The sequence below is a fragment of the Crocodylus siamensis genome, chromosome 10, assembly GCF_052110815.1.
Source record: "Crocodylus siamensis isolate JL-2025a chromosome 10, ASM5211081v1, whole genome shotgun sequence".
NCBI classification, from domain to species: Eukaryota; Metazoa; Chordata; order Crocodylia; family Crocodylidae; genus Crocodylus; species Crocodylus siamensis.
In genome coordinates this window covers 70912166-70927317 of record NC_143404.1, presented here as the reverse complement: position 1 = coordinate 70927317, position 15152 = coordinate 70912166, and the positions used below count along the sequence as shown (strand labels likewise).

The following is a 15152-nucleotide window of genomic DNA, read 5'->3' as shown; positions in this document are numbered from 1 at the left end:
CAACAGGTTACACTGAGGTACCTACTTACTGCAATTGCTGCTTTTTCTTTTATACTCAGGTGCACGTGCTGGTTCACAAGTGAAAGGAGCCACCTGTTAGTGTAATATTCTATGAACACTTGCTCATGCCATGAAGATCTCCTCCCTGTGCTTGGCTGACCTTACTGAGAAGGGACTGGGGAAGCAGGTAAGCTTCAGCTTTGAGCAGAGGTGGAAGGGGAATCTGGCATTCAGACTCACTGATGGTTGCAGAGGCTTTAGCTTTTATGAAAATACAAGAACACTTATTTTGAAATGTTTCTGTTTTTGGGGGGCTCAGAGATAAGGTTGTAGCTGTGTTGGTCTAAAAGTACAAGCAGTCAGTGTGGTAGAGGTGATATCTTTTATTAAACCAACTGATAGTTTCAAACAAAATGTTTCTTTATTTACAAGCTTTCGGGCATACACAGCCTTCCTCAGGCACAGGAGACTGCAAAGAATGTAAAATTTCTCCCAGGTAGAAATGAAAATTCATATTAAACAGGAGAAGAGTTGGAGCAGTCTATTTACCTCAAAGGTGTCTGATAGCAAGCAGGATGCTGAATTATGCTTCGTTCTTGTTAAGATGGTTTCATATGTGAGAACTGGTGATGGAAGTGTTGGCTTGGGCACTTGTGTAATACGACACATCTTAACAAGAACGAAGCATAACTCAGCATCCTGCTTGCTGTCAGACACCTTTGAGGTAAATAGACTGCTCCAACTCTTCTCCTGTTTAATATGAATTTTCATTTCTACCTGGGAGAAATTTTACATTCTTTGCAGTCTCCTGTGCCTGAGGAAGGGCACGTGTACCCAAAAGCTTGCAAACAAAATTTTTGATTTTTTTTTTTTCAACTGTCTAGTTGGTCTAATAAAAGATATCGCCTCTACTACACTGACTGCTTGGGCTCAGATAGGCATTATAATCAGAAGGGAACACTTATGGGAGACCACCCTGGTAACCCCAGGAAGGCTACATGCCCTCTTCCTGTCTTGGCCACTTTGGCTCCTTTTGCCATTGCATTGGCATCTTAGTCTTTACATGTTGCAGGAATATGTATATTACAGTGAGGTCAGAATAGCTGTTATCCTCTTTCTGCCACTGGAGATGGAGGCAGTGAAGCCCCTGTGACTTTCCAAGGTCCAGGGGAGTCTGGCCTAACAGGGCCTGAAGGTAGATCTCCTAGCTTGTAACCTAGTGCCCTTAACTGCTGGACTGTCCTTGCTGCGCATGCTCCTGCCATTGAAATCATTAGCAAGTCTAGTGCAAGATTTATCCTGCCCTTCAAGGCTTTTGGTCCTTTGGGAAAGAAGCCATTAAGTAACCTTTCCCTTAACTCAATCAAGCAGCAGAGCTTTCTCTTTACTCGCAACAGTCCCCAGTTCCTCAAACAATTGTGGGTTTATATTGCAGCATCATCAAAGGTCGCAGACAGTGCAAGACCCTGTTAAACTAGATGCTGTGTAAATGCACCCCTCCCCTCCTTCAGCATGCTCCCTCGCTGCCTGAAGGGTGTGGGTCCCAGCTGTGGAGGATCTAATTAAAAACACTAGTGTCCCTCAGCACTTAAACACACAGGCTGTGCTGGATGACACACCCAGGGAGGGCTGTGAGCTCAGGCTGAGTGATCCTCCTTTCCCTCCAGAGAGTCACAGGACCTGTAACAGTAACATGAGAGAGAGGGAGAGGGCTTCTGCTATCAAATATCTGGAGTCTTACCAAGGGGCTGAACTAGGCCTCTGGAGACCACAAGCCAACAGCTGCAGCCAGCATGTGACTCGTGACATCCTGCTTCCCTCCACCATCTCCCGGTGCCTTCCCTCGGCCTTGCAGTCGGTGACTGAGGGAGAACCAGCCAGCAGCGCTCCCTTGTTCTGTTGTTCAAGTGCTGCCGGGTTGGGGTGGGGTGGGGTGGATCAGCTTCCTTATGCCTCTCCCAATGGAATACAAATCCTACCCAAGAGACCACCACACCATGGACAGCCTGGAGAGGCAGCTCATCTGTCCCATTTGCTTGGAGGTGTTCACCAAGCCGGTGGTGATTCTACCCTGCCAGCACAACCTGTGCCGGAAGTGTGCCAATGACATCTTTCAGGTGAGTGGCAGTATCTCTTCTGTTATCCCGGTAAGAAATGTTTAAAGCTTTTCATGATCAGATCAATGAATCCCGAGGACTCTGCCCTTGCTGTGTTGGGAGGGAGCTCCAGCTGGTTTGGAGCACAGCTCTGTGGATTGAGCAGGACAAGGGACTGCCCTAGAAGGTGCTCTGGCCTCTACTAACCCCCATGTTCAAGAGTCTGAAAAGGGGATTAATTCCCCCATATGCCTGTCCTGGTAGTGCAAATGTTGGGGCAACAATGGCTCCCACTGTCCAGTGGGATCGCCTAAGCATTAATGGATCTGTCTCCTCAGCTCCTGTAAGGGACAGGAGGATCCTCTTTTCTTCCCTGTCTCTCCCATTTCTCCATTCTAAAACAGGTTACCTCTGCCCCCACCATCAAGGCTCAGGCAGTGCAAGCTGGAAGTTAGGACTCGGGGGGACACAGCTACTGCATCTTGCTATCCTCTTGTTAAAGGGTTGCTACACTTTCAGAGGCACAGAGACATGAAGTGCTCTCTCTGGGAAGGGGAGTTGGCGAGGGAGGTAACAAAGGGGCCATCTCACCAGAAGTGGGCCGAGTATCTCTGCAGCTGGAGGTGCAAGGACTCCCACTTCCTGGGGCTGTGGCGTGGTTCGTGCTGAAAGAGCCTCTAAAATGTGGATAAAGGCATATCCCCAAATAAGAAATGCCTTTTGAAGCAAGAAGGCTTGGGACCCTTGGCGCACAAGTGGAGGAGGTGTAGCTAGATATTAAGGGCAGTGGTGATATGGGCATTATAAGAGAGGATTCATAGGTGTTGATGGCACACCTCAGTTCGATATCGGGCTTGTATAACAACCTGTGGCCCTTTGCATTGAAGCCTGGGACATGGGGGCCTGGAGATGTGGTGTGCCCAAGGCTGTGCTGGGAGTAGGTTTCAGAGCCAAGGTGCTCTCCATCCAGTGGGTGGCCTTTGAGGTTGATCCCACTGGAGGGGGAGATTCTTGGTTTGACTGGGGTGAACTGGGGAGAGTGAAACACGATGCGCTAGGATTTCAAGAAGGGGGTTTTCAGGTGTAGCCGTGCCAGGGCTGTCTCCTTGAGTCTTCTGCAGACAGCTCTGCATAGTGGAGAGCTGATGCATGTTCTTATTCCAGCCACACTCCTGTCCTGGGGGACCTCCATCACCTGCCCTTGAGCTATAAATTGCCTTGCCTTTATGCTTCGCTCCTGCCCTGGGAACTCATGTTTAGAGCTCCCTTTAAAAGCCTCCCCGTCCCTGATACCTTCCTGCAAGGCTAGGTTCCTGCTTTTCAGGTCGCTTAAGGCCCAAACCAGCCTGTGTCCATCTAAGCCCCCTCCCCCTGCAGAGCACTGATGGAGATATCTTACCTTTTAGTCTCGTGGGACAACCCTGGGGTCCGCAGGCAGGTTTCGCTGCCCGTCCTGTCGCCATGAAGTGGTCTTGGACCGACACGGTATCTACGGCCTGCAGAGGAACCTGCTCGTTGAGAATATCATTGACATTTACAAACAGGAGTCGGCCAGGTGCCCTAACAGGTTGGTTCCCCCAGGATGGAAAGGATCCATAGTTTCATAGTTCATCCCTCGCTATGGTGCTGGCTGCAGTCAGCAAGGATGTGTATCCATGAAGGCAGTATTTAGCTGCTAGTGGTCTCTGTGTGCTTTGCAGAGCTCCAGTGAGGCACAATCTCTAGACAGCTGCTTGCTTGTCTGCATTTGTAGCTCTGTTCTTTAGCAAAGGTGTCTGATCTCTCCAAGCTTGACCCCGCAGACCCTGACAGGTGCTGCTCTGGCCCCATGTTGATGCAGGTAGGGGTCCAGTTTATAAATCCATCAGGCCAACTCTCCCTTTGAAAGCTGACAGGCGTCACTTGGTGTCCACAGGAGTCTCCAGAGCCCCCTGGCCCTCTGTGGGCTTGCACGTGAGAGGCTGGAAGTCTCTGAGTGATGCTCATAAGGAGAAGCAGATCTAGGTCCCTTTCTCTCAGCCGTGCTGTCTCCCCCCCGCCAAAACCCACAAAGAGAAGGGGAAACTTATTTTTGGGCCTTGAGGCAATGGATCTCGCCCAGAGCCTGTGGATGGCCTGTACTGCTTGAGCAAGAAAGGGTCATTTACACACGTGCTCTATTGCTGAGGCTGCATGGATCTGTGGTTCGAGAAGGTTCTTGCCCCAAAAAGCTTACAGCACAAGCAGGCCAGTGAGGGGCTGGGAGCAGGGGTTCAGGGATCAGCCCTGGCTTGCATGGTAGTGAGTGCAATGGTGAGACTGGAGCCCAAGTCTCTGGGCTTCCTGCCTCCACTGCTGTTGTGGAGTAAGAGCACGGGCAGCCTCTTGGGAGGTGCATGTAGCAGGTGGTGCTTACACCCAGCCTGACCTGATCTTCTATAAAGACCCCCCAAGAGGATCTTAACACCTCTCCCTCCTCCCCCTGTCCAGCTCCAGGCCCCTGCTAAAAACGGAGCAGCCACGGTGTGAGGAGCATGAGGAGGAGCGGATCAACATCTACTGTGTGACGTGCCGGGTTCCCACCTGCTCCCTGTGCAAGGTCTTTGGGGAGCACAAGGACTGTGAGGTTGCACCCCTGTCTGACATCTACATGCAGCAGAAGGTCGGTCCCTCCCTGGGATGAGCCATGGGGGCGCCCAGCTTGGTTGGGGGAAGTAAGGATTGCATTCCTATGGAGCCGCCCGCTAGGCCCTGCTGAGGCTCTCAGCACTGCTGGCAGGCTGATATGAGCATGCCAGTGCAGCAACAACTCTTCCAGCTCCTCTCTCCAGGATCAGGTGCAGGGCTTGGCATTGCCATTTAGCCTGCTGTGTGGGACTGCCCAGGACCTGGGGCAGGAGCAAGCAGAGACTGGCATGGGCATGTGAGGCCATGTCAATGCCTTTCTCCGAAGGTGCTCACTGCCCATTAGGTTTCCTAGCATCCCTGTGAGGCTGGGGGGCCTTCCCTTAGGCGGTAGAGCTGAGGCCGGGAGAGGTTATGGCTATGGTCAAGGCTAAGTCGAAGTCAAGCAAGAGGTCCCCAGCTGGGATTAGTCAGGGTTTCCTGCGGCCTGCCCCTAGGTAGAAATTCAGAGCCTGACCGTACACATGGGAGGGGGATCCGTGAACAGAGCATGTGACAGCTAGATGGGCAGGGCTGGGGATTGTTTGGCTGGTGGTCGTAGGGGCTGGATGAGGAGGATGTCCATGCCAGTGGTGAGGATGTAGAGCGGCCCCCTGCAGAAGTGCTCAGGCTACTGCACAGACAGTGATGGTACTGTCCCCTTTTTCCCATGAATGCGGGAGTTCAACTCCTGCAGAGGATGCCGGTGGTCGGGAGCAGGGCTCAGAAAGGTCCCAGTTGGCAGCAGAGATGTGAGTGAGGAAGTCATAGCAGGCTCTGAGGAACAGGGACCATCTCTACCCCCTTGGGATTGAAGCAGGGGATGCTCTTGATGCTTAACTCTCACCACCCTTGCCCACAGACCGAGCTGACGGATGGGATCGGAGCCCTTGTTGCTGCCAACGATGGGATCCAAGCCTTCATCGGTCGCTTGCAAGGCACCTGCAAGAACATAGAGGTGAAGGTCCTTCCCGTACTGCTGGGTTTGGTCTAAACCTGGCCCATACAATAGCTGGGAGCCCAGAGAGAAGCAGCAGCTCAGTTCCAGAGTGACCAGAGGCTCCTGCTATTTATTCTCAATCCCCCACCCCCAGTTTCTCAGTATGGAAAACAAAATGAGACGTCATTTGGGGAAGCTTGGGGCAACTTGGAACAGTCGAGCTCGCTGGACTAGGCTACAACTCTGTTCTGAGGCAGCATCGTGTTCACCTACACTTCCCTGATGCCTCCTGGGAGTTGCAGTTTGCCTCCATCACGATCTTGGTCTTTGCCATGGAGCACCTGGGTCTCTCTTGGCCACAGCTCCAGCGTGATGGGGGAGTCACCTGAGTGTGGCGCATGGAGACAAGCTGCAGGCAGGATGCGTCTGACATTCAGGAGCATTTTGTTCTGTGATGTGCACGGCGTTCCAGCTTTGCTCCAGTCTGGGTAACAGGGTGGGAATTTCCTGTGCCATGAAAATACATTTTCCCTTGTGCTCTGCCTGGAATCCTAGAGAAGTTGGGTGGAAGGGACCTCCCGAGACCATCCAGTCCAGCTCCTTGCCTGAGGCAGAATCAGTCCTATCCAAAACATCCTGTGTAAATCCATTGTCTAGCTTCTTAGTAAAACCACGTGGTCAACCCTGATGCAACACAAGATATCACCCCTGAGCCTAGCACAGGTAAAGCAGGGAGACCTACATCCTGCTGCTCTAAAGGTGGTTAATATATGCTCAAGAGGTCCCAGGTAGAGGTCGTTCCTCTAGCTGCAGAGGAAGGCAACCCTCCACCCCAGTCGGTATCAATAGGACCATGGGGTAAAATTCCTTCCTGACCCCAAATATAGCATCAGTCTGACCCTGAGCAGAGGGCCAAGACCCTCTAGCCGGGAACCTCTAGGTTTATGTCCCAGTCCTGGGCTGCAGCCGAAACCCAATGCCTCTGAGGAGGCTTAAAAGCACCCTGACACACATAGCAGCAGGAGTCCCTCCTGGCCCTGTGTGGCAACCAGCAAAACTCAAGCCTGGGAAATTCCCATAGAAGAACACAGGCTTCGCTACACCTAGATCATCACTGACCAATGCTTGTCCAGTCTCTTGGACACCTCCAGTGATGGAGAGTTCACACCTTCCCTAGGCTGTCCACAGATCTTTGCTCTAAATACTAAATCCTGCATCCTCCAAAATGCAGCTCCAAAATGTGTTTCATAGTTTGTAGGGTCGGAAGGGACCTGAGCAGATCATCGAGTCTGACCCCTGCCATGGCAGGAAAGAGTGCTGGGGTCAAATGACCCCAGCAAGGTGTACATCTAGCCTCCTCTTAAAGACCCCCAGGGTAGGAGCCTGCACCACTTCTCTTGGAAGTTGGTCCCAGATCCTAGCCGCCCTGACCATGAAGTAGCACCTCCTGATGTCTAATCTGAATTTACTCTCTGCCAGCTTGTGACCATTATTTCTAGTCACTCCTGGCAGTGCCCGGGGGAACAGGGACTCCCCCAGTGCCTGCTGGTCCCCTCTGACTAGTTTGTAACAGGCCACTAGATCCTCCTCAGCCTTCTCTTGTGGAGGCTGAACAGGTTCAGGTCCCGTCGCCTCTTCTCGTAGGGCCTGCCCTGCTGTCCCCTGACCATGCGAGTGGCCTCCTCTGGACCCTCTCCATGCTGTCCACACCCCTCCTGAAGTGCGGTGCCCAGAACTGGACGCAGTCCTCCAGCTGCGGCCTGACCAGTGCCGCACAGAGGGGGAGCATCACCTCCCTGGCCCTGCTCGAGATGCATCTGTGCATGCACAACAAGGTGCGGTTGGCCTTCCTGACCGCGTCCCCACACTGCCGGCCCATGTTCATCTTGGCATCAGTGATGACCCCCAGATCCTTTTCTGCCTCTGTGCTGACCAGAAGGGGGTTCCCTAGCCTGTAGGTATTGTGCCGGTTGTTCCTCTCCAGGTGTACACCTTGCACTTGTCTGTGTTGAATCCCATCCTATTGTCATCCGCCCACCCCTGTAACCTGTCTAGGTCCGATTGCAGCCTATTCCTCCCTTCTAGCATGCCCACCTCCCCCCACATCTTAGTGTCATCAGCAAATTTGAACAGGTGCTTTTTACCCCCTCGTCCAAGTCACTGATAAAGATGTTGAACAGTGCGGGCCCGAAGACCGAGCCCTGGGGAACCCCACTGCCCACATCCATCCAGGTCGAAAATGACCTGTCCACTACCACCACTGCTCTCTGGGTGCGGCCCTCCAGCCAGTTGGTGACCCAATTGACTGTGTGGGTGTCGACACCACAGCCCCCAGTTTTTTAATGAGAACGGGGTGAGAGACAGTGTCAAAGGCCTTCCGAAAGTCCAGGAAGACTAGGTCCACTGCTACCCCTGCATCTAATGATTTGGTGACCTGGTCGTAGAAGGCCACCAGGTTGGTCTGACAGGACCTGCCGCTAATGAACCCATGTTGGTTGCCCCTAAGCATAATCTCCCCCCTGGCCCCTCGTGGACATGCGCCAGAATAATTCTCTCAAAAAGCTTGCACAGGATCGAGGTAAGACTAACTGGCCTATAGTTCCCCAGGTCCTCCTTCCTCCCCTTTTTGAAGGTGGGAACCACATTGGCCCTCTTCCAGTCTTCTGGCACCACATCAGAGCACCACGAGTGTTGAAATTCTCCTGTGAGCACAAGATGCTCGGATGATATTATCAGTCGAGTCCACCTGAGCTCCAGGATCCAGTGAGCTGAACTTGTGTTCATCCATGCTGACGGGGTGGGCACTGATGGTCTTTGGCTCTTTTGGGCAGGACAACTGCAAAACTCAGAAGCAGGCTCTGTGCGAGAAGTTTGACCGCATGTATGCCATCCTGGAGGAGCGCAGGAAGATCATGCTGCAGCGCATCACCTATGAGCAGGAAGAGAAGACCCAGCACGTGAAGTCACTTGCCAGGCTGTATGGGGACCATGTCGAGTCTGCCTCCAAGCTGGTGGACACCGCGCTGCAGTCCATGGAAGAGCCACAGATGGCTGTCTTTGTGCAGGTACCATCTCCCCCTTGTTTCTCCTCTTCCCAGGATGAACTGATGAGCTTTGCTTCCCAGGGCCAGGAGATGAACAAGACCAGGCCTGCCTTGATATACAACAGCTGTTGCTGGTCCTCTTGGTGTTTGAGGCAGTCTTACAGCTCGGTGCCCTGGGCATGGATTGGGGTTGATGGCTCTGAGGTTGTCCATCTTGGCTTCCTTCCAGCCAAACCTCCATGGCTCTGGGCCACCCACTGAGTGGGAACCCTTCAAGTCAGAAGACCACCTCTGTGGCCCCACTGTCAGGAGAGCAGCAACTAGGATCTTGGCCAGGGAATAGTCTGGTGTGGGATGAGAGCTGGAGTTGACCTGAGGTCTACTCTTTTTGGTTATGGTTGGAGTGCATAGCAAAGTCAAGCCATGAAGAGTTAAACATGAATGAGGCAGGATTATCTCCTTGATTGGGAGCAGGGTGGGAAAGCAGATGGGTTTCTCACATGCATACAGATGTGTCCATGCATGCACCTTTCCCCTATTCTTGTTCACTGCCTGTGGTCTCATCTCTCTCCTCTTCTCCCTGCCCAGAACGCCCGTGTCCTTATCCAGAAGTAAGTACCACCACCTGCTATTTGCCTCTCTATCCCTGGCTCTCTGGGGTAAGGGGGCAGTGCTCTGGATGGTCCCTTCTCTCTGCAGGATTTCAGAGGTGACCCAGAGCTGTCAGGTGGAGGAGATGGAGTCCGGCTATGACAACATGGAGCACTACGCAGTGGACTTCAATGCAGAGGAGCGGGTGCTCTACCATTTGGACTTCATCAGAGGCAAGGAGAAGCATGTGGGGTGGTCAGGGGCAGGGACGGGCATGGGGTTGAGTCTGTGCACATGGTTACAGCATGCCATTCTCCGCACTGAACCAAGGGAGCATCCTTCCTTCTCTCCCTCACTCTGAGTTCACTTGGGCCCCCATTTCCACTACCGCTGGTATTAGTGCAGCAAGGACACGCTCCTTGTTCAGAGCAAAGGGCCAGCCTCCAGCTCCTGATAGAAGAGCAGTAACCCTCCTGCCTTGCCGTGGACATTGGCCCCTGTTACATCCACCTGATTCTCCTCCGGGAGCTGCACTCTTCAAGTCCTCACTGCACATCCCACACATGATGGGACTATATTGGGAGGGAGGTGTGTGCTGGGCACAGGGCCATGAAAGAAGCAGACTGAGGGCAAAGGGGGAGATGGGTGGTGAATCACAAGAGGAAGGGGGATAGTGCAGAACCCCAGAGCTGATCTGTCCAGTGGGCTTTGTGCTTGTTTGTTGAGGTGCCTTTTCCTTGTAAGAGAAGCCTCTAGTGTCTCATCTAAACCCCACTGAAATTGATATTGATTCCCACTGGTTTTCAGTGGGCTTTGGGTCGGATTGAAAGGGATTGGGAATCCAGCTCAGCTCCTCTGATAGCAGGGCTCTCACAGTCCCAGGATCTGGAAAGGGCCAGCTTTGTATTCCCTCTTGACCTGAGAGAATGAGGCTTCCCTTGGCCTGAGACCCCCCATAAACTGATGGTTCTGGCAGGGGTTGGTGTTTATGAGATGGGAGTGCCTGTACCCATCCAAGAGCTCTGCCTGCAGCCCTGGGTCCCGTCCTCATTGCAAGGGCGATGTTCTTAACCTTTCAGTGGAAGAGGAGCCTGGAGAAGAGGGAGAGGAAGATGCTGAAGGGAAAGCAGCAGAGTCTGCGAGGGCCGAAGGGACAGCGTCACAGGGCGAGGGCCAAGATAATGCCATCCCGAATGGCAAGGAAGAGGAGGAGGAAGGGAAAGCCCTGATGATGAAGGAGACTGAGTGTGATGCTGCGGGGGAAGCTGATGGCATGGCCACACCTCTGGGTTTAGCTCAGTTTGCATCAGTTGCCCAGGCTGGCAAGGAGGCAGCTGAGGGCAACCCTGGGCCTGGCCAGCAGGTAATGGCTTCTTAGGACTCTCTTACCTCTACAGTGCCTGCAGACGCTGGCTGTGGTGGCAGAGTCCTCTAAAACCCAAGCATGCATGTATACAAGCAACAGGGGAAACACCCAGATCCATGGGGCACCTCAGTGTGCACCCAGGCCTGACCACCCTGCCCAGGTGGACTTCATCCACTCACTACGCGGTCCCTATCAAATGCTGTGCCCTACTGGCTTCTTGAGACTTGTGTGCAACCCCTTGCTTGAGAGCTGCTGCTCTCGGCTGTCATGGAGGTGCTGCTACAGACCAGCTGTGGCTCTGGGCCAGCTGCAGGGCCCCCTGCCCCAACCTGGCAGCAGAAGGCACTGAGCCTCCATGCAGAGACAGCTTTGCACTGTGGCTTCTGGGCTGGGAAAGATGGGAAAGACCTTTGCAGGTCCTTGGCCCGTCTCCCAGTCGGTGGGTTCCCTTCCTGGAATTCATCACCTGCAGGTGGTTCGGTGGGAGTGTTTCTGTGACGGCCTTTGGCACGGCTCAGTTCTCCCTGATCTTTGCTTCCAGAAAGATGCGGCCGCCCTGGATGGAGAGCTGAATGTTGCTGTCCCCGATGCGCCAGGATTCCTGGGCCATCTTGCTCCCCCCAGCCATGCAAAGGGATCTGCCCTCGAAACTCCGTCCCTGGGGAATGCTGAGACAGAGGAAGCTGCTGGCTCCAGCCCTGCTGAGGCAATCACTTCAGACAGCTCAGTAGGGAGCAAGAGCGATGATCTAGGCAAGAGCTGTGTTGCTGGGGCTGCCCCAGGAGAAAGGCCTGGAGCAGAGAAGGAAACAGCATCTGCTCCCTGCCAGGTCAGTTGGGGCTGGAGGGTGCTATGGTCTGTTGCTTGGATGTTGAGGCTTTCATTCGTGGGCATGTATGTGCTCTCTCCGTGCGTGTCAGCTGCTGGGAGCCTGTGTCATGGGGTAACCCGGGGGCAGCCCAACCTCTTTGCAGTGGGATGAAGGCTCATACAGCTCCCCTGAGATGTGTCCCACCCCTCTCCATGCCTTACCTTCTGCAAGGAGCATGCAGGGAGCAATGGGGAGATGAGGTGCAGGCGCACACAGCTCTAGGAGGACAGGAGCAGGCAACTTGGATGCAGCCCGTTTAGGAATCACAGCCGCTTCGTGTTTCCTTCTCGCAGAAGTGGGTGTGGAAGGGTCGGTAGTAGATGGCTGTGCTGTGCTGTGCAGTACAGCACTTGTGTGTGTGCCGAACACCCCCTGGGCAGCGTGGGGGCTGGAGGGGAGCCCAGCTTTTGGCCCATGGGCACAGGAGAACTGCTGGGTGCAGGCTGGACTCTGGGGGTAACCTTAGGGCTTTGTGATGTGAATGGTCAGTGGGCTTGAGCTAAGGGGCTGGCCCTAGGAGCTGGAGAGACGAGGAATGCAGGGGCACTGCTTTTCCAGCAGGCAAACCTAGCTACCAGGTCAGCTCTGTCCCGCAGCACCAGTGCTGGTTATAACCCCAGGGCCTAGTGCATGACTTGCTGTCATGTCCTTCTGAGCCAGAGATGAGCATTACCTTGAAGCCACAGCAGTCTTTGCCTGGGGGCAAGGATGTGAGCTTTCCCCCTGTCTCTGGCTACGTCCGCTCTCTGAGGCTTCCTTATTTTTACCCATCTGCAAGCGGGGTGCCAGAAACACTCCTCTTGCCCTTTCTCCTGCATGGGGACCAGACCTTTTGAAGCTTGAATCTTTTCAGAAGGCCCATCTCAGGATGAGAGAACAGCCCCTGGCTTCCTCCTCCAGCCCCTTTCCACTGGGTATTCAGCCCAAATAGTTACACTTAACTTTTCGCCTGCATCCCCAGAGGACTTGAGGTGTGCCCATGGGAAGGGTTAACGTCGCTGGCAGGCTCTTTGCTGGCACAGACAGCGTAACATCAGCCTTGTTTGAACAAACTGTTCTTCCTTCTGCGGCGGGACCTGCTGCTTTTATACATCTCCTACATTGTTGTGTTTTTCTAACGGGGAGAAAATGTACTTAAAGAAAATCACCCAAATCATCGGAGCGCATTATCACTGCCAAGCCGGCTTTGTCCTGCACTGCTTCAGCGATGGTCCAACTTCAAGTTGGAACTCCAGCTCTGGAGCTGGCTACATAGACGTGATATTTTTTAGCTGCCTGGTCTCTTTGCTTTTCTTTTTAGGGGATTGTTGTGTTATAATAATCCTCCCCCCTCCTGGCAGCACCTTTTATCTTCAGGCTTTTGCAGAGCCAGGGGCCTGTGTCTGCTCCTGAAGTGAATGAACAAGGTGCACTGGTGACAGACTTTCAATCCACTTGCCCATGCAACTGCATGACTAAGTTGCCTATCTGAGTAGCAGGTCATTGCCCAGGCAATTTGAAGAGGGGAGGCATTCAGGCTCTGCGATTGCACTGGCAAACTGAGCTCTAAACCTATCTGAAAATGTGCTCCGCTGTGGGTTGGCTGTGGACTTTTCTGGCTGTACAGCAAAATGGAGTGTGACTATGGCATGGGTAGGCATGCCCATACTGGCACAGGTGGCCATGGCAGTGAGGATACGCCTGGGTTGGCAGCTGGGGAACAAGCCCTCTCTGGCTGAAGCCCGTGCATGGTCTTTTCTGCTTTTGTTGCTTGTGCTGGCTAGAATAAAGGTAGTTTGGAGCTTCCCATGCTGCAGTCGCAGCAGCATCATGCTTTGCAAGCCATGCAGCTTGAACCCGGGGGCTGCCACATGTATGCAAAGGATCGAGGACCGCCTTTCCCTTCCCACCATGCTAAACCTTGCAGTGCCTCTCGCCGTGTCATCCATCCCCATTCCATCGCCTTCATGGCCATCTCACCCTGGCATTTTGTGTCTGCCTGTCTGTGCGTGTGTCGTTCTCTGCCAGGCTGTCGCCATCAGCCTTCTGGTGCTGGCCTGGGCCATTTTCCTGAGACACCTTTGGAGCACGCTGGGCTTGTGGCCTCTCCATGGATGAGAGTGTGCGGCATAAACCCAGGTACCGCCTGCCAGCCCACAGCTGGTTCTCCGTCACGCTCTCTTAGAGAGCTGGACAGCAGCTAGGCAGCGCCTCCAGACTCGGAGGTGGGAGGGGACACAAGGGAGAACAGGGTGTTTGTTCATCCTCCTCTGCCGCAGGCTGCTCTGAATACCCGATTTTTTCCAGGACCCGACGGGTACAGACCAGAAGAGCGAAGAACCCAGTGAACCACCCCTTCAGAGCAGTCCTGCTCTCTCCCTGTGGCTTTACGATTAAAGGGAGGTGGGTGCAGGCCACCTTCCTCTCCCTGAGTGACCCACTCCTCTCTGCCCCGGCACCTACCCCTCCAATATGACTTGGATCCACTCGGCTCAGGGGCTAGGAAACCAGACACCAGATCACTTGGCGAAATATGGAGGCCCCCAGTCATATACATCATCAGCCTGATATGCAGAGGTGATGAACCTGTGCAAGGCCCGTTGAAAGCTGATGGTACTTGGTACCTCTGAAAACCAGGCCTTCTTAGTCGACTTGGCATTGAAAGCCTCCGGGCTGCTTTGTCCAGGAGGTCAGACTAGATCCTCCCAACAACCCCTTCTGGCCTTAAAAAGAAAATGATCTCTGACACCTGTGCTTTTTACCCAGAACAGCTGGGATTGTGTGCAGAAATGCAGATTCTCAGCAGATGTGTAATAAAAGGCCAAATGCAACCCTTCCATCTCTATAGAGCACGCCCAGATCTGACGCACACCATTTGTCCTCTGCATTTTCAGAGCCCTGGAGCACGCGGTGTTGGATGCTCCACCGTCCAGCTGCGCTTGTTCTTACACTGTTTTTCAGTGGAATATGCTCCCTAGCCTTGAGCTCTCTGCTTTTCATCCAGACAATAGAGAAACCAGGTCTGGCCTCTCATGGAATTGCATTGTTCTTTTTCCAGGCTCACCCTCCAAGCTTCGGAGCCAGCCTGGCTATAGTTTCTCAGGCTTTTCCCCCTCCCCTCTCCTCCCAATTGTAATCTGGAAAAGAGATGGTTCCAGCAGCCAGCTGGTTATTTTGGGTTTGTTCAGGAGAAGAACACGCAGCGAAGCCCGAGAAGCAGGGGGGCAAGCGTGCTGCTTTGGGCTGCCTAAACTCAAGGTTGACCAAATTAGGACTAGCAAAGGCCAAAAGAGTAGCCCCCAGGCTGCATATAATTTACATAGGCATTTACAGGCATTTAAAAAAAACAACCCACGCCATCTGCATGTTTACAGGCTCTCCGCGTGTACCTGCATCGCCGTGCAGGTGAACAGCGATCTTGGCCCCGGAGCGATGGAGGCAGGGGCTCTGCTTCGGGTGCTGTTGCTTGCACTTGCTCCTGGGCTGGTCGTTCAGCTTCCCGGGGTTTGGAGAGGGGCGAAGCGGGGAAGGGGAGGGCAGGGCAGGGCCCCGGCGGTATTCCCACAGGTTCAGAACAGGCTTTGGGGCCACGCCTCGAGCACTTAGAAGCAGTTTTGTTCCA

The 15152-nt window shown here is 53.7% G+C and overlaps 1 protein-coding gene across 2 annotated transcripts; it reads left to right on the top strand.

Moving 5' to 3' along the window:
• Positions 1-59: 59 nt before the first annotated feature.
• LOC149856816 (tripartite motif-containing protein 54-like) lies at positions 60-14351 on the top strand. 2 transcript variants are annotated; one of them, XM_090064659.1, is made up of 12 exons: positions 60-187; positions 1668-2117; positions 3503-3663; positions 4566-4737; positions 5602-5697; positions 8511-8744; positions 9312-9334; positions 9423-9547; positions 10394-10677; positions 11222-11509; positions 13559-13669; positions 13838-14351. In XM_090064659.1, exons 2-11 carry the CDS (start codon positions 1950-1952, stop codon positions 13646-13648), a joined length of 1641 nt encoding a protein of 546 aa, XP_089920785.1. In that variant the 5' UTR covers positions 60-187; positions 1668-1949; the 3' UTR covers positions 13649-13669; positions 13838-14351. The 2 variants fall into 2 exon arrangements, with proteins under 2 accessions (XP_089920785.1, XP_089920786.1); XM_090064660.1 differs by lacking the exon at positions 13559-13669.
• The last annotated feature ends 801 nt before the right edge of the window (positions 14352-15152 follow it).